The 25058-nt window shown below is 38.2% G+C and overlaps 1 protein-coding gene across 3 annotated transcripts; it reads left to right on the top strand.

Moving 5' to 3' along the window:
- Positions 1-2061: 2061 nt before the first annotated feature.
- LOC109998183 (stress-induced-phosphoprotein 1) lies at positions 2062-24951 on the top strand. Of its 3 annotated transcripts, none has more exons than XR_010665950.1 (16): positions 2062-2290; positions 14842-14918; positions 15740-15823; positions 16624-16683; positions 17512-17691; positions 19427-19555; positions 19737-19782; positions 20274-20364; positions 20495-20636; positions 20789-20893; positions 21327-21414; positions 22010-22043; positions 22205-22279; positions 22649-22762; positions 22907-23028; positions 24090-24228. XR_010665950.1 is itself a non-coding variant. In XM_020652944.3 (16 exons), the coding sequence occupies exons 1-16, from the start codon at positions 2245-2247 to the stop codon at positions 24223-24225; spliced, it is 1518 nt and encodes a 505-aa protein (XP_020508600.1). In that variant the 5' UTR covers positions 2063-2244; the 3' UTR covers positions 24226-24951. The 3 variants fall into 3 exon arrangements, 2 of the variants coding, with proteins under 2 accessions (XP_020508600.1, XP_029136828.1); XM_020652944.3 differs by having other exon boundaries at positions 2063-2290; positions 22649-22751; positions 24090-24951; XM_029280995.2 differs by having other exon boundaries at positions 2063-2290; positions 15743-15823; positions 22649-22751; positions 24090-24951.
- Positions 24952-25058: the final 107 nt, after the last annotated feature.

Genomic DNA, 25058 nt, shown 5'->3' on the forward strand with positions numbered 1-25058 from the left:
ATATATGTTGAATTGTATGCTCATTTGCTAACATAATCAGCAATTTATCCATTACGATTTCTTGTGTTATCACTTAAAATACAATTAAAACAGATTTCTTTAAGAAAACCAAATGATAACAAATGACAGAGTAAGAATCTTCACAAGAGCTTTATAACCCATTTGTTGGATTATAAAAGGGGATAACCATAAAAACAATAACTTACATGGAATGAAATAGGCCTACATTATAGCTTCAAGACTACACTCGAGACTGTGATGACCTTACCCCTGGGCTTACGATCAAATCATGACAGTGCTGCTATTCAGTAGGCTAGAATATCAGTCCATCACATCCAGAGCCGGCCCTAACCATTTTTTATGTCCTGGGCAAGATTTCAGCCGTTGCCCCTTAAGTTGCAGCCAGTTTGACCACCAAAGACAATATTCATCCACAAAACTGGCTTACAGCTTTATATTTAACATCATTTCTTTATTTTAAAATAAAAAATACTTATCAACAAACATGAATAAAATGGTTATAACGCTAAGACTTCTTATAAATAAACACAAAATAAAATAAAAATAATAATTCCTTGGGTTTCAAGAGGGTCCTCGCTCACTCTGTGAGTGCTCGGGCCCTAATAAATACAAATCACCAGTGTAACAGAACAAACAATACCAAACAGTGCAGAGAGCAGAAGTGGTCACAGACGGCTCAGGGACAGCAGGGGATGGATTTAAATGTTTTAAAATGTCATCTGGAGAGAGAAGATGAGCATTTGTTAAACAATCTGCATTTTATAATATAGTGTGAACACAAAAGATTATTTTCTCCTCAGAGCAGTACAGAAACCTCAGCATAGTTTTTCATGTGAGCCCAAACGTTTTCCTTACAACCAGACCTACAGCATGCACACATATCTATTAAGTGATGACTTCAACCAGACCTACAGCATGCACACATATCTATTAAGTGATGACTTCAACCAGACCTACAGCATGCACACATATCTATTCAGTGATGACTTCAACCAGACCTACAGCATGCACACATATCTATTAAGTGATGACTTCAACCAGACCTACAGCATGCACACATATCTATTAAGTGATGACTTCAACCAGACCTACAGCATGCACACATATCTATTCAGTGTGGACTTCTAGCACAAAATGCATTCATGCTCTTAGACAAAAGGCAAAAGCTTAAAACTATTAATGACAACAGGAGGTGGAAAATAAACATTTTAATCGACTAGGGTGAAAGCTAACTAAGTACACAAAAATGTCAACAAATATAAAAGTAGGTTTTGTTTCTCAAACAACAAAAGAAGACATGAATAATCTTAACCTAATTAAAGTACAGTGGAAATAATTGATGTTAACTCGAGCTAGGAAACACTAACGTTACTATCATCCATCCATAACAAGTAGCTTAAATACAACAGGTAATAGATCTGTGCAGTATGTTACCCTCTGTGTCTTTTTCATATTTTTCCTCCTCCTCTTCTGTTTCGTCCCTGGGCTCCGGAGGGCTTTGTTGTTGTTTTTTACATCACGGTCATTTATAAACGTGATATTAATTCGTACACACATTGTCACTCACTTCTAATAAGTCACCTGCCCTCCTCCTCCTCCTCCTCCACAACAAGCAGCTAATGAGCAGGTAACGAGTAACTTTTTAAATATGTGAAGTAGCCTAGTTGTGTTTTCATGGCTTCTTTTGTATCATTATTAAATAATAGCATGAAAATGATATTAGATATATAATATTTAGTGGTATTTAACCGCATTTTTCCTTCTATTTCTTCTTCTTATCTTCAACTTTTCTGCTGGCGCCCCTAGCATTTGCTTACACTGCCTATACTGCCTATGCCACGGGCCAGCCCTGATTACAATAATGGACTTGAAAGTTATAAACGCCCATAAATCTATGAAGGAAACATTAGTGCATAAGAAGTTTTACTTTGATAGATGCAGCCGGAAGAAGTCTGCCCGTTCTCCCTATCATTGTTTTATTGTTGTAAAGTGGTTACCGGATGCAGTGTGTGTTATTGATGTTGATTTGACGGTGGTGTCGGCTGGACGTGTGGAGGAGGACCATCGGGCTCAACCCTCCTGTGAGCCGGGTATCCGAAACGACGAGGTGGCAGCAGCAGCAGCAGCAGCAGCGCTGAATGAAGATTAAACACGTCTTGTCCTTTGTGACAGTTCAACATTTTATTCAGACTTTGGGTCGATAATGCTGGATGTTGAAACCCGATGAAGTTCACCAGAGATATCTGTCGGCTGCTGGGTTTAGGAGCCGGTGAGTAAACCTGCCAGTCAGCCGAACAACTTTAAGTCGGTCAGTAAGATAAAAAAGGGCCAGTCATGTTCTTATCTAGTCAAGCTGTGATTCTTCATTTTAGCTGAACTACTTGGTTGAGAGAGCACTGACAACTCCATTGAATTTTAGCCTTTACGTGATTTTATACAAATGTATAAAAACGTAAATTAGTAAAATAGCTTACAGTATCGATCATTCATAGCCTATTGACAGTGCTTTATTGTATACATGTGAAAGTATGGGCCTTGCTAACTCTTTTTCTCGGATGTTTCCAATATAATTTTGTCTTCAGATAGATTCACACCTTTTTCAACAGCATTTATTTTTATCTAAAGAGGTTATAAAGTAGGCCAATGGTTATGGTTAATGTAACTGCAGCCTATGCAGAGTAGTATGTCTATAAGTAGAAGTTATTTTAGGCTAAATGTTACAGATCTACTTTTAGCCTGAGCTCTGACTCTGAAAAGCAAAAAGGCAGCTGTTGGGTTCTCACTGTATGTGTTGAATGTAGGCTACATTTAACACAATATACCGATTATCAATGGTAACATTTGTTTCCTATAGGGATTCATCTATTGCTGTTATTGAGGCTTTTATGTGATAAGGGGAATCATAAAAACACCAGTTTTCAACTTGTAAAGAGCTGTTTATTTCATCATAATGTGAGCAGTTAATTCATACTTGATGCAAAACATGAAGAAAGTTCTTGAATAGTAAATTAATTAGCTGAAGGCTATCGAAGCCAGGAAATGGATATAACGTTTCTTAACAATTCACAGTATTTTCAAGCCCTCAAAGTTACACAACCATGTTGTGTTGTCTGGTGTCTGGTGGCCGCTTGCGAGTTGTTAAACTGGGACTTGAATGCTTTCCATCTCCCAGCATACGACATAAACCTTGCATTATGCCGAACTGCCTTCTTTTGCCATGCCTAACCTTAACCTATACCCAACATAGGGATCTTTACACTTCAAAACTTTCTATTAGTAAACTGTTACTCCAACTATAGCGGGTATTGTTACAGTTACTAGATTTTGATTTAAAAAAACAACTGTTGCAATTAAAATGCAGGCTGCAGGTTTCAACACGCTTCAGTGAACTCCTTTCATAACTTCAGCCTTCCAGGCACAACTTTTGTCAAATGCAATCAAAGGCTTATCTTTTAAATAGCAAATAAAAACTCTGAAACGCACACAGGTCTCTGCATGCTTAAAATGCAACACCTTGCATATATTTTGCAGCATTATTACTGTTGTTTATGTGCCTGTACATACAAAAAACAAATTCTATCAGAGCTCACCTGGCAACCGGTCGTACAGCCAGATGAAAATATTTGACTGGCAAATTAGTTGTAGACTAACCTCTAAAGAATGTGCAGAACAGGTTAGCCTACATTTGCTTTGAGGCTCTTATATAGTCAGCCTTGATTAAAAATAGCTCGGGTATTCATGTTATAAAAGCTGAATTAAAGCTTCTTTGATGTCCCAGGTAAAAAAAAAAAAAAAAGCACATGTAAATACACGATAACATAAACTGAGTTATAATAAAAATTCAAATGCTTCAAAATGCTGATCATGTTGCCCTGTCCCATAAAGCACCAAGAAACAAGCATTATGTCTCCAACAATGCTCGCTTGTTTTAGATCCTCATGTTGCATTTTGCAAAAAACTGAGAGTCTGACATCATGAGTTTCTGCTGGGTTCTGACCACATTTAAAGCCAGCTGATAGACAAGTGTAAATCATGGAAAATCTCGAAGTGAATACTTGGACAAGAGAGGTTTTTTTTCATAAAGATTTTCCATTCAACTGTCTGTCCCTGAAATAATGACTTACCCTAATTAAGAAATATGTTTCCCTATCAGTGTCACATTGTCTGCTCCTTAAAATCAACGATCCAAATCATCTACCCAAAAGACCCTGAGTGTACCAAATCTCTTCACTTTGCCTGTTTTTGTTGTGATATTTATACACTGAGAAATGCAGGAGCAACAGCATGCAGGCTGTAAACCTTACAAAAATCTGAAGCAGGAGCAGAATGATCCGCAGAGAGTTTCCTCCTCGGCAAAACCATCAAATCAGACATGATGGTTTAAAACACTAAAAACACTAAATAAGCAGTTTTAAGATGCTTGAAATTAGTTTCAGAGGGGCTGCATGCTGAGCTGTTGCTACATTGTTTAGATTCTCAGCTATAGTTGAAAGATTTACAGTAATGTCAGTTTGAGGTTTTTATAGTCATATTCTATTCAGTCGACTCCTCCTCTCCCAAACGAATCAACAAGCTGATTAACAACAAACAACAAATAAAGCTGTCTTGGATAAAAAAAAAAAAAAAAAGGTATTTCTGCAACCCCTTTCTGTAAAGCTTTGTGGTCTGCAAGCCGAGAAACATTTGTTGAGCTCACTAGATTTCTACACTTCATTCAGTTGAATATGATGGTTAAACCCCATTTAAACACGGGTCTGAGAGACTTGTAAAACTGTAGACTCAAGGCTCATATGATCAAACAAATAATACTCCTGTCTGAAGGTTTTTCTTACAAGCTCTTTCTGCCTCTTACTGGACTGTTACTGGACTTTCTGCCTTTTACCCCAAATAAGCTCTTAGATTTAAAAAAAAAAAAAGGAACTGTAAGATGCATTTCCCCTTTCTCCACTTGCATTAGGTTTCATGATGCATGTGGTCATTTTGAGACTTGGTTTGTGAAGTCTGCATACATCCTGCCATTCTGTTGCTCAAGCCTCAGTGTGTGTAAAGAATCACATCTCAAAAACAAAAGTGTGCTGATGTACAGTGGCCCGACAAACAAGCAAATAAGACATTCTTCAAAAGGGACAGGCCTTCTAAGACATCCTGTGATCTCATTTCACCTGATTTGATCTTGGGTGTGTCTGTGTGTGTGTGTCTGCGTGTGTTTTTGATGTGTGTGCTTTGTTTGGTGAATCAGTAAAAGAAGGAGCAGATGGAAAAGCGTTCACCACAGTCATTAGCCTTTCCTTTTCCGTGGCTTGACACCATTTAGCAGAAGAGAGAGGCAACCACACCCTGAGTGTTCATTTTTGTACTTTGCATTGAAGCTCCCTAGCTGAGTTTTTAGCTGGTTATTAAACAGACTGAAAGAAATATACAATTCCTCTATATCAGGGGTTCCCAAACTTTTCAGGTTGTGACCCCCAAAATAAGGGTGACAGAAACTGGGGACCCCCCACTGTTCCTTAAGGTGGTTCGTTAGGTATATAACGTAGCGACAGCCACGCACACACTAATAAACCTATCCAAAAACTAGGAACACAAAATAATAAAACAGACCTAAAAACAATAAAAATGTACACATTAATTTCACTTAATGATACTATGTCTTATATGACATTAGACTACTTTTTTCTTAATAAAAGTAGAAACACTTAGTAGTTGTAATTATTTATATACATTCTTCCACATCAGAACGAGGCAGGGGTCAGTCTATATTTGTATTATTATGGATGTCATTCTTGGTTAGGTCTTATTTAGTTAATTTCTGTAGTCATTTTTAGTAATTGTTTTGACTTGATTAATAAGCACTGTAATCTTTTATTTATTTAAAGTCAGTTTGAATTTTTTGACGCTCTTTCCCTTGATGAGAGTCAGTTTCTCATATTCACATGTGGAAACTTGTCAGTGCAGCCACCGGCTGGTCAGTGGGTGCAATTTGGGTTTAAAGTTGTTCACAGCTCAAGGCCAACTCAGTGCAGCCAGCCCATTGGGAAATGTTTTATTTTTAGCTCTGGTTTGGATTTTTAAAGATTAAGTCAGTGATTACCCTCTATCTTAACTGGACTTATTTTCATTTTAAATGTATGAGTTTATGATTGTTTTCCCCTAAGAAAACCTGGTTAGAAGTTTATGTTGGATAGCATACTTTGGTATTTTAATGACTTTAAGCAAATCATTTCAATACAAGTTAAAATATTTATCGATAACGGTTTAGGATGACAATGGAGTTATTTCACAGAGAAGGCTGGTGTAACTAGGTCATGACTGTTAAACCACAAAATTGATCTAGGTGAACCCTGCAAGATTGTATATCTTTTTTTAATAACTTTTTTAAATGATGGTTTTGTAAGAAGAATCTGATATCTGACGTCCTCTCTTGTTGTGTTGTTGCTGTTTGTTTTGTGTCAACATTCAGTCGTTATCTCTCCAGCTGTTCACGGGGCTGAATACCAAGAAGTCTTTGATTATGAAACAGTCACAGGAAGTGGTCAGTTATGTAGCCCACAGCTTTATACCTAGAAATAGAAAACAGAAAACCATCTGAAAGACGTGCAGGCTGACGCAGCAGCCTCCATGCCAACACTACAAAACCTCACGGCTTCAATGTCAGCGTGTTGATAAGCAGCTTGTTGATAGATCTCCAAATTCCTCTGTCCTTCAAGTTCACCTCTCCGCTGCCTCACCAATCAACGGGACTGATAAGACAACAAAGGCCACCAAAAGTTTGCCTCATTAGTCCAGCCCTACACCTCCCTTCTCCGAGATATCTCCAAGTAACCAATCTCTATTAACTGATTCAGCCCATGATATTTTGGCCGTGATGTAAAATGGCCCAATACTTTTAACTTCTTATACTTATGCCCTGCTGATAAGTTACATAAACAACATCGCCATGTTCAAAAGACCCAGTTTATGTGTGCTCCAAGTATTTACAACACTGATACTACCTACCCTATCACATGACCCCACAGCCCTTTGAAACTTAATGGGTAGTGAAAGCCAGCACATCTCCAAGGTTATTAAGTGGGCATCTTAACTGTTGTTTTGTCAAGTTTAGCCTACTAATAAGACTAATTTAGCCTACTAAACAGTTAGCGTGGGCGTCCCAGAATTCCCCCTCTTAGTTAGTATTTACAGCTCAACATACCTACATAAACAATATAGTATTTCTTTGTGCTATTGTTTCCTTAACCGTGGTGGTGTTTCACACTTACAGATTTCTTAAATCTTAACAGCTGTTGAAACACGAGAGACTCCAAACAGTGACAAATAATGATATGCAACAGTTTTGTTCCTGTTGCTCCTCAGTTGAACTTCTCATGTTGTCCTGCTTTCGTTAACATCTAAAGGCGACTACTGCTAAGTCCTGTGCAAAGGAAGAATGTGCGTCTTTTAGATGTTGCCTTGAGCACCAGCTTGAAACCTAAACAAACTGCTGTTTGTTCACATCTCCATCATACTTAAGCCTCCGCTCTCCTCCAGAAACATACCTCAAACTTCCCTCCCCTCTAGCGTTCTCATGAAGGAGTCAAGTGCAAGTGGTCGACAAAATTGTCCTTGGCTTGAGCTGCAACTGCCTTTGGCCTGCATTGTTGTGTTAGCAGGCTAATGCTAGCACACTTTAGTTAGCCCATAGCTTCACATTGCATGTAAATTTTCACGCAATGACTGCGATCTAAAAATGCTTACTTGACATTTAAATAAGTAGTGAGTATGTTATTCTTCTTTTCTCTAGTCCTTGACAAAAACAGTTTATTACCCGGCCCATGAAAACACGATGGAAACACGTGACTCACACTTCTTACTCATAGACAGTCATGACTAAGAGAGATTTTTACACAGGATATACTTGATGTGTAAAATGTCGCTCAGTCTTCCATTTTAAAGTGAAATTATTCTTGTTGAATTTCTCTTTGCAAAGCTCCAGGGCAGCAGCTCAGAGAGAAACAGAAACTGTAGCATTGTGGATAACTACAGCCTGACTCAGCATGTACAAAGAGCATGCACACAGAAGCAGAAACACTCCCAGAGCCTCATCAGCCAGAGCTAACATTTCTAAAATTGTGGTGACTGATGATCTTTTTTTTTTTTTTTCTTTGAGCTGAATTATTAAGCTGGTAAGAGCTGGTAAACAATCAGGAAATGAAATCAAAACTAATACCAAGAACAAATTGCATGCTGTAAAAAAATATTCTATAGGAGTGTTTAAAAAACATTTCACAACTTTAAAGAGAGAATCAGGATCTATAATTTTGAATTGATGTGACAATGAGGCATTAGTCCAAACTTTTTTGCCAAAAACAACAATAGTGTTGGAACCATATGCAGCTGTAGGCATGCTGACCATCCCTCCTGTGCCACATGCCCCTGAATTAATATCCATCAAGTCATGCATTTAATGAGCCTCATTAGACTTTCTGCAAATCCACACCTACTCAGGCTGTTTCCTACATCCACTGAAGCTGCAGTTATTAAGCTACAGTAAAAAAGAATAACACCTTCCTCACAGTATCAAAGTTCAAAATGTGACAACCCTGCAATGTAGTTGATGTGAGCTTTAGATGATAGGTCTCATTTGGCCTCATCAAAACATAATTATTTTATTGACCTAAAAATTATTCTGTATCAGTTTGAGGCTTCCCCACGTCCATGTAGCATTTGAACATTTTTAAAAGTTGTAATCATCTAATTTTTCCAAGAACTGAGACCCTGATGTTGGGAACAAGATCGTACTGTATGCATGTTGCTTTGAGTGTCTGTTTACAGAAGGGGAGGAAACTTTCAAGGCCAGCTTATTTGGCAGCCCAACATTTCACCAGGCGATGGCTTTAGTATCAAACACTCACAAGTTTTGTTACACAGAGTTCACTATACCAAGCTTTTTTCTGCATCATACTTTAAAAGATTCAAAGTTCGAGATTTAACTTTCATTTGTGCTGCATGCAGAAGCTTTCTTGAGTTTTTCTTTTCGTTTGTCTTTGTTGGTTGACAGTTTCCATGGTGTTAAATCTTCTATGTAAACATTAGGAACCTAAGCTGAATGAAAGCCACTCAGCCTTCAGTGAAACATGTCAAAATGTGTGTTTATCAAAGAGTCATCCTGCAGTTTGTCATCACTGGAGAAGATATTGTATCTGTTAACAGTCTTTAAAAAAACAGATGTTAAACCGTCATTCCTGCTGATGGAACATCTGATTATAAAAATGAAAACAATATGTGATAGTCAATGTGATCTGAAATACATGTAGTTTAAAGCTAATGTGCACTATACACTAGAAGAAGTTGAAAACTTTTAAAGATCCCAGTCTGACGTACTGACACTAAACACATTTTAGTTACAGACTATAAGATTATCTAAAGACTGTATCTGGCAAGATCACTATTTACAAGACTACAATTACTTTCCTGTGAAAATTTACAAGGAGAAAAACAAAAAATGTGCAGCTTTAGGCCATGACCATGGCAAGGGCTTTGGTTAACACTCTTTCATTATGATGGTAATCTTAGCTGGGTTAGCATGAGCAAGCAGGCTGCTAGCGAGCCGTGTCAATCCTCCTTTTAACTTCAACATACAGTCCTTCAATGACAATGACAGCTATGATGGAGAACCACTAGACAAGTGTGTTGGGGCATCGGAGGAACTTTTAGCAGTTCCTAAATGTTGAAACATTTTCTGTATTGCAAGCAAATAAAAGTAGCTATTTCACCTGTTTGAAACACTGAAGAGTAAATGTAAGTTTAAGATAACTGCTGTGGTCTAAACCTGCAGTTAATAACACCTAAGCAAGTAGTCAGGTTGTGAAACTCTAGTGCCAATGTTTGAAACTTTTGGCCCCCAAGAGGCTGTCAGTCCATCAGGCAGGTGTATGGCTATGTGATAAATATTACCAGGGTAAGAAATTCAAGTTTTTATCCCTACACACAAACTTTAACTGCGCCTTCTACCCAGGTACTTTTCAAGACTGTGCGCTTGGTACTGACACCTTCCTTTTTTTTAATGCCAACTTATGCAGATGTTGCATTTGTTCATGAACAACATTATTTGGTAACTTTTTTATGTTGGCCTTCATTGTTTTGATAAACCACACAATAGTGATGAGAATATTGAGAATAATAGTAATACTTTTATTTGGAAACTTTTTTAAAAATACAGTTAACAAATTGCTTCACAGCAGACAATAAACACAAACAACCAATAAAAACAAACACACAAATAGATTTAAAGTAAAAAAAAAGAAGAAAAATCCCAGAGTAAAAGTGTTTTTTTTGTAAAAGAGTCCCTTGAGTAAAGAAATAAAACTGACTGACTCTAAGATCTCCTCTGGCAGGCTGTTTCAAAGTTTAGGGGCTCTGATTACAAAAGCCTTTTCCCCTTAAGATTTCAGCCTGCAAAAAAAGTGATTAAAATAATGTTAAAATGAATCCTAAAATAAACAGGCAGCAAGTGTCGTGATGCTAAAATTAGAATGAGCACATGACTTGATTGTTTATAGAAGGGCTGCTGAATATGGCACAGTATGAAGGCAGTAGATTATCTTTTGACTGAAACAGGTGTTTTGCAAGTTGCAGTAGTTGAGGCAGGAGGATATAAAAGATCTTGGGCCGACGTGAAAGATTTGCCATTTGATATATTTCTGAGCTGATAAAAACAGAACTGGACAAACTTCTTCACCTGGGGCTCAAAACACAAGTCCTGGTCAAAAAATAACACCTAGGTTTCACATACAATACATTATTGTCCCCCAGGGTGAAATTTGTTATCACCTCTTACACAATCGGTACATGGGTACATACATACATATGAAAACACATTACTCACGTAACATATCAGCATGTACAGCAGTCAATGTGGCAGTTTGGTAAGAGCTTCAATAGCTGAGGGTATAAAGCTGTCTTTACTTAAAGCATGCCCTTTTCCAGGTCAGACCCTTGTATCTCCGTCCTGGTAACAGAAAAGCGTGCATTGAGTAGATAAGTGGGTACCTGAGTTCTTTGTGTGTCAGAGCTTTGTTATTGAGATCTGAGAGGTATGGGGTGGGCAGTCCTATGATTTTTGAGGTATTAGTTTATTTCTGTTCTCAGCTGTCAGCATGATGAAGGAACAGTTCGAGCAGTTGACCAAATTTGTAAATTCAACCAGCTTTGGAATGACTTGATTTTTTTTGCTTGGGGACAGATGATAATATCTTCCGATTTTGGTTCGTTCTCGTTTGAATGAGAGTAGCTATATTTGTCTGGTCCCTAGTTGGTCCCATTCACAGAGGGTGTTTCCAAGTGGGAACATGTAAATGGAAAACAGAATTGGACTCAGAACTGCGTACTGGGGGGGGGGGGGGCCTGATGTGTGCAGACTGAGTATACAGCTGATCGCTTAGCCCCACGGAAAAATGTGGGAATTACGCCAGAAATATAAATGGACTTCAAAGTGTCCTTTAAAGCTTTACGAAGAAGATTTAAATCTGCTTTGTGCGTTCAGATTCCCGACAGGAAGTGTGTGTCCCGACATGCAGTACAGTTTTTGAGTGCGGGAGGGACAGGAGTAAATGCAGCAGTTTGTCCAAGATGACTGTGGCACCAGGGAAACAGTGAGTGATTGTGTTAATGAAGCAGATGACAAATCACAGGATCATCTTTCAGCTTCAGTGTTTTAACGTCCCGATCCAGAGCAGTGGAGAGAGGGTTCATCACCCCAATATCCAGCCACAGCTCAGGAGAGTGGCGAATCACTTCAGCTGCAGGATCCTCAGAGCCGAGCCAAGCCCAGTGCTGGAAATAATCGAGGACAACCAGGGGAGAGAGCCTGGGGAGGCCTTGACCAGGTCCGAGTAAGCAAGGCTGGAAGACTGCATAAAGGGAATGTGGTTTGCTTGTGCTGCAGCTATGGCGAGAAAGCTATCAACCAGCTGATGAGGTCTGACTTTAGCCAAGAGAGATCCTCCTTTAACTGTATGTCATGAAGATTGCAGCCCACACCTGGCCATTAGACACAATTTCCAAAAAATCATTTACACTTACAATCCTGATGCTCTTATTGGAGCCATATGTGTCGAACAAACTCAATTTATTCCTCATCAAAACATCTGGTGACAGAAATCTGTAGACCATTTGAAATACGTGTGTACAATGACAAGGATCTTAAAGTTTTTTAAAGTAGCAAAATGTCAATCTGACCTATAGTGTTTAAAATGGGTACTGCAGTCCAAATTCAAAACATTGGAGAGCGCTGTCTCCCCCTGCCCCCCCCCTCCCTAAGGTCCACGGGCAAGCAGGATGCCATGTCGCAGACAGGGGAGCTTCAGTGTTGAGTTGAGTAATTTAATTTCTTATTCTGTGGTATAAATATCATGAATTAAATGGAGTAGCTTTGGCATAAATTGAAAAAATATTCTTCATGGGCCTGGCATTTTCTGAGAGCCCACCTGTGTTAGGACCCACCTGTGTCCCTACTTAGAGCTGAACACAACAAAATAAAATCCTCATTATTTCCAAGGCAATAATTATAAATACTGGGAAATGAGATCTTATCAGTTTCTGGAAATTCTCTCTGAAATCAGCTCTTTTTTCTTGTGAAAAATGCCTGAGGGAGCTTGATTTTCTGTGTGTGACATACGTCATCTCGAATGCACAAGCGTGTAGGAATATTCAAGCTCCAATCCTCAACCTCTTTAAATTACAGACTGAATAGCAGCCAATTCTTCTGCTTTGTAATGGTCAAAAAAAAGCATAAATGAAGTGTAAAAAATCTCTGAAAGATAAAAATGCAGGTATTGAACTACCTTTAAAATGAAGAGTGTGTGGGCAGAAGGCTGTTGTGTTACATCCCTCTCTTTACCTTTAGTGTTCATTTCAGTGCAGTCATAAGAGTGAGACAGATTAAACCCCTATCACGTTTCTTCTGATCTTCAAGTTGTAATGAACTACCTTTATCATCCAGATCCACATAGGGGTGAGCGTGTCAATATTTGTGACACTTGTGTATACTATTTGATACCATGGGTGCTTAACGATTCAATTTCCTATATTTAAATGATCTATAGTACTGAGAAGCACCAAAGCTTGCACTATAGTGTGCAGGAGTTTGTCTGTTTTAAAAAAACTATTTTTAGACAACATAAGGGTGCCTAAGACAGTTATGAATCCAGTTTAATTTTTACTAGAATCGTATCAAAGTCTAAACCCTACGTAGGGCAACCTTCATCTTTTGGTGGGGACAATTGCTAGGTGTCATGTACGACTTTAATGTTGGGATGAGGAATGTGTTTTAAGTTTACAATCCATGAAGTAACGTTTGTCTTAATGTGAAGGTTCAAAATAGGCATGCTATTTCTTCTACATCCTCCCTAGATCTCCGAGTACTCCTCCTTCTACTGCCTCTGGTCTGGCTATGAGTCAGGTGGTATTGTGGCTCTTAATGCCAAACAGATTCAGTTTCTGCTCCTTCCAAATGTTTCTGAAGGGGCGCTCTATTTCTGGAGAGAGTTGAGGGAAGAATGTTGGCATGAGACCGTACAGTACATATTTTTTTCCGTCAATCATCCAGAACATCCAAGTTGTTTCTTGACATCAGTAGCAAAAATCTATGCAAGAACAATCCCTGTAATGAATCTTTTTACATTTGTTGCACACAATGTAGCAGCACCTCATGGTTTAAATAAAAATAATGTTGCCTTTGTCCAAACTATAACTGAAAGGAGACCAAATAATGACATGACACTCAAACATTTATTGATTGATTTGGCTCTACTATGCCTTCAAGCAGTGACAAATAGACACATTATTCCTGTTGAAACAATACATGCCCCTGGAGTTAATTCTTGCCTTTTTCTTGTTTACTTTTTTGGAGTTCTGATAACTTGAATTGTTTAATAAGATAAAAAAAAAACCATTTTCTAGCTAGAGTTTTCTGCATCAAGCAGGGTTTTAGTTGTTAGACTTAATTCATAACATAACAACATGTGCGTTTCAGCAGATGGTCTCTCTAACTTCAACTGGTGAGGAGCACTTGTACCAAGGTGGATTTCTTGCCAGGTTCGGCTCTAGGCACTCAGATGCTAAACCCCACCACAAACTCCACTTCACTTTGTCTTAGATCCAATGGCAGTTTTACGTCCTGACGGTGTTCCTGCACATCATGCACATATAAACAAAAGGGGCTTCAAAACCTGCCATTTTGCCCTCTGTGTAGGAAGTGCCCTTTACATTATTTTGAATCTAGTATTTATTTCTGGCTTGGTGACCTGTTAGTCTGGTATGAGGGGAGGAGGGTTCCAGTCTTTCATACACACACGTCAGACTCTGGCTGTGTCAACATGCTCCTAAAAACTTTCCTCCATTCATATGAGCTGGACTTAAGTATGCAAATACAAGAGACTTTTATTTGAATATTTGAAGTCAATAAATACATTCTTTGTATATTGCTGTGCAGACTGCTAAACCGCTGATAGTGATGTAAACCTAAGGGAACACATCAGACCAAATAAAGTGTAGTTTCCCACTGTTCTCGTCGTCCAATCATGAGCTGCCACTCACATAAATAGTTTTGCATTGTAAATGTGTGACAGGTGTCGGAAGTCAAACGAGGACTCACAGATGCACCACATTCCCCTCTTCTAAACACAAACAATGCCTTTAAAGAGATGCACTTTTATCTACTGAAAAAGAAACAGAAATATTAAACTAATGTAGGAAATATGTGTACCTTCTATATAGCATACAGCGTGTATACATGTTTTATATGTATGTGTGTAATAAGTGTGTGTATCTATGTGTGTCTAGATAGGTCAGGTGAAGAGGAGATGGAGGTTCAGAACGGAGCCCCTGACTCGACGGAAAGGAGAAAAGACCCAACACAGGTAACATGAACTACTTTTCAATACACACTAAGGATCACTTTCAGAAACACTGTATTGATCATAGATCATAGTTTGATACTGTAAATTAAAGCTCATTCATCTAATATTTATTGACATATTTGACTGAAACCAATTTTAAAATACCATGAAGTATATAATCACCAGTAGCTACAAGAAAGTGATTCAGTAGGTTATTTTTATTTTTTTCTACCATGAATACAAAGTTCATTTACTCCCCCAAAAATAAATCTTTGTCTCAAAGTCTTTCTCCCCTCTCTTAGCTTTATACATGTATAAATGTCACTCTATGCTAAGGTTATTAAATGTTTCAGTACTGCAGAAACTTTTGATACGGCATGTTCTCAATCAATACAATCTCTTACTTTTCATCAATAGTAACAAAAAAGTACCAAACAAATAAAGAAAAGTTCTTCATCTCCCCCTGTCAATTTTTTTCACAATGAGTGAGGTCTTTTACCTGAACTTTTGTAAAGCTCCTCGAGATAACACTTGTTATGAATTTGCGCTAAACAAATAATTATTGATTGATTGAACCCAAAGAGAGAGCACTGATTGCAACATTTGGTAACTGGAGTATTTGAGCAATTTAGTCAGTGTGCAAGAATCTGCCGGAATTTTTATGTGAATAAAGAATAGACAATTTCTAGGACCTGTATTTTTGTTGCCCAGGCATTGAAACAGGTATCCATGTGACTTTTATTTGAACTATAATTGTATAAAATAATCTGGTATAGTGACAACCTGAGTAAAAATAACAGGAATATTTCAATACCTTGAATATTGTGTGTGTATGTTTTCAGCAGGTGATGCTGAACAGTGATGATGGTTTAGATGATGAAGAGAGAACGAGGAGGAGAGCCGAGAGGAGGAGAGCTAAAAGGAAAGTGAGTGAAAATAAAATAGAGACTGACCTGTTTTCAGTCTTCAAATTTCATAAACTACAACTGCCTACTAAAATAATACTTTTATAATGGCTGTTGATGTTTTTTTTTTTCTGTAAGTCGTATGTGTTAAAAAACCACCACTCACAGCTTTGGTGCTGCTTTGATGCTTACCGCATCTATTTATAATCCTTTAATGTAACAGTACTGTTACATTTCTCATTTGTGCTTAACTAAACAAGGAAGTCACTGAGAGTCTGTAACTAAGTTTAAAAGAAAAAAAGATCAAATGCCAATAGTACTTAAACCTAGCTTTCACTGAGTTGCTTTCACTGAGTATATAACATTAGAATCATCACTAAATACAGAACAAACCACAACTTTTCCACATTTTAGTAAAATAACAAAAAAACTCACTCAGCCTGAATCAACTTCTTCAGCTTCTTCTTTAACGTCCTCACATTAAAAGAGTGAAAACATTAAGATGGAAATATCTCATCAGTATTGCAACTCGTGTCTTTTTTGATTCCTCTACTAACTGAACTGCATGTGTCACTTGTATTTCACACATCCCAACGCCCCTTTTCCACTCGTGTCACCACTTCCTCCCCGTCCTCGGTTTTCTCACAGCTGGTACATTATTTACGTCCTTCCCTGTTTCTTCTCATTCCAACACACCCTCTTTGTAACTTTTCCCACACATGTTTTATCACTTTTTACGACACGCTTGACCACACATATGTTTTACACCTGTTTCCAAACGTGTCACTGTAACCATCCTTTGCCTTTTTTTTGTCTTCCAGAGGCAGAAAGAACGCAAGAAACTGGAGAGAGAGGAGAGGATGGAGGACGCTTCAGAGCAGGTGATAACAGCCAAAAGAGAATTTGTATGATGCCGTTTATTCTTAACATCATCTTTATGTCCAAATAGAAGCTTTAATGCATATATGTGCTGACAGACCTGGCTGTTAATTATCTATATGCAGCCGTAAAAACTCAACGGTTATGTTTTGAATTATTTTTGAGATTTAAGCTTTTTTTTCCGTTTTGAAAACACTTGTATTTTGATCGATTTTTCTGTTATGATTTCAATAATAACTCAATAATTTAGCCTTTAAAAACAGATCAAGTGATAACATAAATTAAAAAAAATTAAAGAATATAAATGTAATAGAGACAGAGGAAAAACAGAAATAAAATATGACATCACATAAAATAAAGTCAATAAAAGTGAATTCATTTGAAAGATGTCATTTTGACATTTCATCTGGCTGTTTTTTTTAAAAGCTTCAGGGCTCTCATGGTAAAATCTTTAGATGTATGCCTCGCCTTATATCCAGACCAGAAGGATCCTAATGGATGAAGAGTGGCTCCATACCGCGTTCAATTTCTGCTGCAAATGTTGCTTAGGGGCCCGAACCAAATAGACCATAATGGGATCATCACCATCTTAAAATGTTTTCCAAATCCAACATGGAACCAACAGAAAGAAGCTAAGATTATGGTGATGTGATGTCATTTACCAGTGACAAGCCAAGCTTCTTGCAATCTCCAAGCTTCTGAAGTTATTAGCAGTGATGATTTTTGGTTTAATGAGAAGTTACATGTTACATCATAGCACTGCAAATCCAGAAAGAAAAAAACAATTTCTTCCTTTCAATTAAAGAAAAATCTACAATTATGTTTAACAGGAGGAGGACGCAGCTGGAGCGGTTTCAGAGAGTGACAGCGAGGAGGAATTAAAAGATGAAGAAGAGGAAAAATGGACCACCGTTCATCCAAAGAACAGATTCAGCCCTGAAACAGCTGCTGGCCTCATAACAACAGAGAACAAGAGCAACCACCAGCTGCCCCAAAAGACCTCGGAGGAGGTGGGTTTAAAGAGCGGTCGATATCATGGAGAAATCTCTCCTTCATTTGAAATGAAATGAATAATTAAGAGAGTACCTAGTGGGCGAGTGGCATCGAAGCATCAGAGTGATTTTCTTAAACAGCCGAGTGTCCTGTTAAATCTTTGCTGAGTGAAAGCCTAAACCCTTCTCATCTCACTCACTGACGAGTAGGATACATCCTCCTAATTGGACGTAAATACTATAACATTTGTTTAGCTAAAATTGAAGACTGGATACAGCTATCATTAAACAAATAGGTCTCAAGAGAGTCAGATGATATCTGCTGCTCACATGTATAAGAATAGTAGGCCAAATTTGTAAAATATTTCACCGTTAATCAAGAAAATAAGGCTTTCTTAAATGTCAGTTGGTTTAATTTGGTTTTAGAAAAAGAACAATTTATCAAGGAAACTGTTCTCAGGAATAAGATGCAAAATTATTTTTTAAGAAATTTTTTGGTCAAGACTCCATGATCCTAGTAATCCAAGGCTGGAGGAAAGTCCTGTCCCTCTTGTCTATCCACTTGTGCCAGGTTGGTGTATCAGAGGTGAATGTGGTACTTGGACCGGCTTATACAATGCTGGAAGTGTAGTTTTGTTGCATTTTTTAGTTTGACCTGTCGAGAGAGGAAAAGAGTACAATTTACATTTTTGTCTGAGGTTTTTAAGTGTTCACACAAATGCACAATAAGCCATAAAGGGATCATTCATTATTCAAACATTATCATTCTGAGCAGCTGTGTCAGATCTCTTCACTCCATACAACTAACCAAAACGTTTCCCAAGAGTGTTTTTTATTATTATTATTTTTTTCAGAAATGAATGTCTTTCACATGATGTCAGTCCTTGTTGCAAGAAGCCTATCTAAAATGATTAGTGTGATTCAAGACTTCAAGACTCAAAAGCAAGAAGCATAGATTGATGGTTGATGCGGTCTGGCTGTTAAAAAGATTATTTGTCTCTAAACAAAAGTTCACAAAACATAACAGCAAACTCCTCAGGCAGAAATGCAGTGTCATGACGTACGCAGAAAATAGCCTCCAAATCAATAGACCGTGGCTTTGATTGAAGACGTTTAGATAGTGTAGAGAGTGTCGTGGCCCGGCTCTTCAGTCCTGACAAAAACCAGGGAAACATATGGTTGAACTAAATGGTGTGAAAGTTTATTAAACGATACTAATAAAAATTCAAATTTACAATGAAAGTGAAAGTCAGTCACTCAGTGAATCAGAGGGTCAGCTGTTGGGTTAGTGTGTGATGTGTGTGTAAAACTAAACTAAACAGAAGCAAAGCATGGTGCCACGAGGAGCTGTGTGGTGGTGATGAGAGGCTCAGAGTGAATTGTGAACTGCTGGATTTGAGGTAGCCAACACCTGAGTGAATGGCTAGGTCTGCCCAAATGTGGTGGAGTACAGCCCACCAGAGACCTGCAGAGAAACTAAAACACACAGACATAATGGCAGAGCACAACAGCGGGCCCTGCTGGCGGGAGGGCCGTCACAAGAGGAAAAGGGCGACTGTTCTTTATTTGGCTATAATTGATACACTTATGCTGATGAATGATACAAGATATTGAACTGGACCTTTTAAAACAACATGTTTTGATTTAATAAACATGAAAATCTATTTTGTCAGAGCAGATGTTGCTGCTTTTTGTTATGACTACTTCTGCATTTTCTAGTTTATTGTATGCTTTGTGTATGTGTGTGTTTCAGGAGCCAGAGTGGGATGTCAGCAGTGCTTTTGTGGCCAAAGCTGCCAGCCACATCAAAGTAAAATCTCTGAAGAACCGAGTGGCTCAGTTCTCCAGAGAGAACGGGGAGAACGAAGTCTGGAGCAGCCAGGTACATGCATGCAGCATACAGTTGACCCATCCATCATCCAGTTTGTAGCCATTTAATCCAACCTTCTCACCTCCTCTCGCTCCCTGTCACGTGATTCTCCTGGATATCTGATTGATTTGTCTGATGTGAAAAACCAGCAGTGCATGGAGAATAGTTTCAAAACTGTTTGTTGTGATTGCAGGTGGAAACAACAGAAGAAATGAAGAGGAAGGGGGAGTCCCTCACAGGTGACTCCTTCATTTGCTTTTCTTTAAAAATATGCATCCTGTTGAATACCTTTTAGTGCTCTCGATACAAGTTATGATTTTAAGTAAATTCAGTTCTTTGGATTAGATTTTTTTTGTGCGCAAATGTCATTATTTTCCCCTTGTTTCTTTCCATCCTTATTTCATCCTATAATCTTTAATACTAACTCTTCATAAAAACACCAGTTTGATATTTTTTTATTGTGTTGAGAAAAGTCCAGCTTAAATAATATTTAGGAAATGGGAGACAGCTTTTTTTTAACTTAGCTTCACAAAAACATCTTGAGGTATTTTCTACTGACATTAGAGCAAATTGTCAATAATGGTCTATGCCTTTTCTCATTTATCATTCAGGTAGTTTTATATAAAGCACTTTGACATTGGTATTCCTATGCTACTAAAAAAGTGCTATTTAAATAAGTTAACGTGTGTGTGTGTTGTGTTGTGTTGTGTGTGGTGTGTGTGTTCTTTAGTGCAGGGCATTCAGATGTTTGAGCTGGGCCAGTACAGCCAGGCAGTGCACATGTTTACAGAAGCCATCACCTGTGACCCTAAAGACCACAGGTGAGCTGTGAGTTGAAGTCTGACACCAACTAAACCAACTAAACTGTCTCTACTCTATTGTACCATTATATTATCTTTACTTTATTAAGGTTCAAACTCACTCCATGTCTTCATGTTTTCTGTCTCTCAGGATTTATGGAAATCGGTCGTACTGTTATTGGTGTTTGGAACAGTACTTCTCTGCACTGACAGATGCCCAGAGGTCCATTCAGCTGGCTCCTGATTGGCCGAAGGGACATTTCCGCAAGGGTTGTGCTCTGATGGGGTTAAAGGTAAGCACCTGTATCGTTGTAAGATTGCAGGAAAAATAAATAATTCTACTTCAATCATTTAGCACATATTTAATTATATTATATTGTTATTAGAATGTGTGGCTGTTTTACATATCCAGCTCTTTGGTTATTTGTGTGTGTATCATTTTTAGAGGTACAGTAAGGCAGAGGAGGCCATGGCTCAGGTGCTGAAGTTGGATCAACATTGTAAAGAAGCATCCAGTAAACTCTTGACCTGCAGGGTACTGCAGCTCATGGTGAGACTGGGAAGCTTTCCTTCATCATACGCAGCCGTCAAAGAGCCACAATCAGGATGTATCATTATTGCAGGCTTGCTTCTTTGTGTGGTTTGTTATTTGTGCAGATAGATTATCAATAGAAGTTATAGATCAAACCAAATACACATGAGCATGTAGTTAGTTTCTATTAAAAAGCTGAGCTGGACTGTGGTTGGTCCAAGAGATTATTTGTAGTTTTAACAACTTGTATCAGGTTGTTGTATTTGTTTGTTTAAAAAAAAAATTGTATTGATGCAACTATTCTTGATACACATTCCATCAAGATAGAAGTGTATCCTTTATTTATTTATCGTGCCTCAGGGCATTTTGTAAAAGACGGTAGAAAAGATGAAACTTCAATGTACTTATCTTTGTAGTATTTTAAATTGTATTTTTATTTTGTACATAATAGGAGCTGGGTTTTTCAGAACAACAGAGTGAACTGCTGCTGGAGAAGTTCACCACTGTTCAAGCTGTCATCAACTCACCTCAGTCCAAAGGTAAGAGCTAGTTGTAGTTCCACTTCTGTCCACAGCAGGGCAGTATTGCATTGAGCTGCAGTTATTGGAATTCTTTGGTAGCAATACATATGTGTAAAGAAACCTCTTTAAATACCTGTCAGTTAAATATGAAATCATCATACTGTAAACCACTCACTGAAATAAAGACGATTTGTAGCTTGCACAGTGAAATAGAATCTTTATGTTGGATATAACGACAAAATAAACATAATAACATTTAGCAATTTGTCTCTAGATGTAGTACTATTGTATTAGTAATAGAAACTCATGTACCACCCCCAGTTAATGTGCTTTTAGTGAAAGTGTGTTAGACAATTTCACGCCCCATAACAAAGGCACATCGGGGAATCAGCTAATTCTAAACCAACTCTATTTAAACGACAGTGTAAAGACATTAGTAAAAATACTAAGTGTACAGCAGATAACTGTTCTAAATGTAATTTCATATTGTACATGGTCCCTTTAAACATAAATCATATAATTATCTTTTAAATAACTTTTTACTGATAAACCTTTGCTTTTTTTTTTTTTTTAAACTTCACGACCTGACATCACCTTCTGTCCTCTCTTGCAGCACAGAAGCAAACGTCTCAGCAGGACCAGAGTGGGTAGGTTGTATGGCAAAAACGAATATACATAAACACAAAAATCATTTCATACTTTTTAATAAGAAGTCTCTTACATTGTCCTCTCCTTACATTGTATCCACCTGTTACTATTTTTATTCTCATTCCTTCCTCTTTTTTTTTTTTTTTTTTTAAATCTTTAGGAGCTGCCGATCTCTGTGGGTGGGGAACATCACTTTGGAAGTCACAGAAAAACACCTCTCGGACCTCTTCAAAATGTAAACACTTTTTGTTTGAGGACAAATTAGAACCTCAAAGATAATTTTTGATAGTGCTGTGAACTATGGTTAGTTAGGGTGCTGAGCAGTCAGTTATAGCCCATCCACTATTTTTACTGATACACAGACACCCCTGTAAGACTTAAAGCAGGTATTCATCAGTAGAAGTACTAGTAGTAGATTAGTTAAATCCTGTAGCTTTTGAAGAAGTATGTAGGTGAGTCATCGTCAGTTTTGTAAAGGGACATAAGTTTTAGTGTTAGCAGAAGTAATAAAAAGTGCTTATTCAGCATGCTGTTATTTTGCCTGTAAATCGTTCACAAAGTGCTTTGCTCTAGATTTAGAAGCTGTGTGTTACCATGGTTGCAGGTTTGGTGAGATAGAGAGCATCAGAGTCCTTCATGAACGTTTTTGTGCCTTTGTCAACTTCAAGAATGCCAACATGGCCGCCAAAGCCATGGAGCAGCTGCAGGTTAGTGACAGGTATTCTCAGAATATTCTCAGATCGTCTCAGATGTCATTTTCAGTGACTGAGTATGTGAATGTGCAATTTGAATGTTACAACTAGAAGCTGTCCTCCTGCTCTTTCCTTTAATTTGATCATCTGTGCTGCTTCTTCCTGGCCAGGGGGCGGAGCTTGGGAGCTGTAAGCTTGTGATGAGATACCCTGACCGTTGGAACCAGCGGACCCTGCCCTCAATACAAAGGACCGACACTGTAGATACACAGCAGAGCTCAGTGGTTGCATGGTACTGAACAACTTTCTTATGTCATGCATATCTGTGTAATGGTGGAGTGCTCTCCTTTACTTTTACATACAGTTATATCCCCACTCTGCAGATACAAACCTCTGAATCAGCTTTTACAAAGTAAGACCTCTTATCACATGCTGTTTGTATTTATTGAGGGTTAAGGGACAATCTTGGACAAACTTTTCAAACGTTGGGGTGACTGTGGTAGGTTTAGGTAACACTTTATGATGGTTATTGATCATACTCCTCAGACAGATATGGCTTTATAATTAAACCATCATTTTATGCTAAATCCAGAAATGCTGGTTTTCTCTTTCTGTACATTTCCGTGATCAAATTCTCCTCACATTCAGAACATGTGGTGATGCTGTTGACTTTTTTTCTGAGAGTAAGAGTTAAAGAGTTTGTAGCTCAGCTACAGTGTTTTAGAAACTTCCATCTACATAATTCAGTGATTTGGTCACTCACCTACTGGTTTGTGGACTACATTTTGTAAGACTACAGTTTGCCATTTTGGCTTTCCCAGATTGCTGCCTGTATCCAAAACTGACAGGTACACATGGTAGCTGCATGTAAATCACAGGCAGCAACACCTGAAAACCTCCTGAATTGTCTTCCTGTTTTACTCTAAAAGGAGCCACAATTCACAAAAATAACATCATATTGTTTTAAAGTAGACTTACATTTAACAACTGAGACCATTAAGTTGTTAGTTGATTTATGACTTCAGTAAACATTTCCCCTGAGAAGTAGGATCTTTTTGGATCACCTGCTTCCATTAACGTCACCTCTTTTTGGAGTGTAGTCACCCTCTGCTGGCCATTAGGAAGAATCATGTTTTAGGCACATGGACATGCAGTATGTTTCACCTTTGAAAACTAGAGGTAATGTACACTTATTAAATGCAGTCAATGTTACTCATGGAAAATAATCTTGTGTGTTTTTCAGCCTCCTTTGTGTGTCTCAATGCGGAATCCTATTTTTGTCCTGCATCTACTGTTTCTATCTCCTGTTTCCAAACAGGATTCATTATCCTCTTCTCGTTTCCATCCCTGCAGGTCTAAAGGATGCGCACCAATAGATGGAGATGAGTGCTTCTACTGGAGGACCGCAGGCTGTTTTTATGGCGACAAGTGCCGCTTCAAACACATACCAGAGCATCAAGGTCGAGACAAGAAACAGTGGACACCCTAAATGTGTTCCCCTGCACTCCTAATTTTAGCACCAAGGGACAACAAAAACAGATGGATTTATGAAGAAAAACAGAAACAGGAAAAAAGGGGAAGTGAGCTGAGTGAAGATCTGTCTGAGAACACTGACAAATGAATGTTTGTGCGAGAATAAAAGGATACGGCCTCCGGAGTAAAGAAAAGGGCTAAATGAAGAAAGTAATGCGATACCTTACAAGTTCCACTGTAACGGTGGCTTAAATTCTACAATTCTACAATTCACTTAGCAGACGCTTTTATCCAAAGCGACGTACATCAGAGAGTAAGTACAACACAAGCAAGGATCTAGAAAAAAGGGAACAATGTCAGTAAGAGCAAACGATCAGCTTTGAGTCTGATTGGACACACAGGTGCTGACAGGAAGTGACCAGAGGCAAAGCACAACATTGACGGCAGTTCTTGTTGTGCTTTTCCTAAATGGAATTCAATATATTGGAAGCATCACAAATGAACTCCTGGTTTCTGCATGGAGCTGACTGGAGTCTGTCATCAGATGGATTTACTTGGAACTGTGTGTTGAACTAAAACAGAAACACTTTACACAACCTGCAACAACATGTTGTCTCAACACCTCTGGTGAATTGCCTTAAAGTCCAGAATTATTTTCTTATCATATGAAGAGATGCAACATTAAAGAGTGTATTGTATTTTTCACAAAACAGTGAATCAATAAAACCTGCCTGAACCAGTAGTAGTGTCTTCACAACCACCAATTATTCCAGATTTGAAACTGTCATATCAGGGTCAATTTTTTTGGGGGGGGGGAGCCGCTTCATCAAGATGGCGGTTCCAAGATGG

The sequence above is a fragment of the Labrus bergylta genome, chromosome 1 (assembly GCF_963930695.1).
Source record: "Labrus bergylta chromosome 1, fLabBer1.1, whole genome shotgun sequence".
Lineage (NCBI taxonomy): Eukaryota > Metazoa > Chordata > Actinopteri > Labriformes > Labridae > Labrus > Labrus bergylta.

Coding starts and splice junctions, on each gene's coding strand:
- LOC109998183 (XM_020652944.3), top strand. CDS start 2,245: ATGAAGTTCACCAGAGATATCTGTCGGCTGCTGGGTTTAGGAGCCG. Junction 19,783..20,273: donor GAAGGGGGAGTCCCTCACAG/GTGACTCCTTCA, acceptor TGTGTTCTTTAG/TGCAGGGCATTCAGATGTTT. Junction 22,044..22,204: donor TCTCAGCAGGACCAGAGTGG/GTAGGTTGTATG, acceptor TTAAATCTTTAG/GAGCTGCCGATCTCTGTGGG.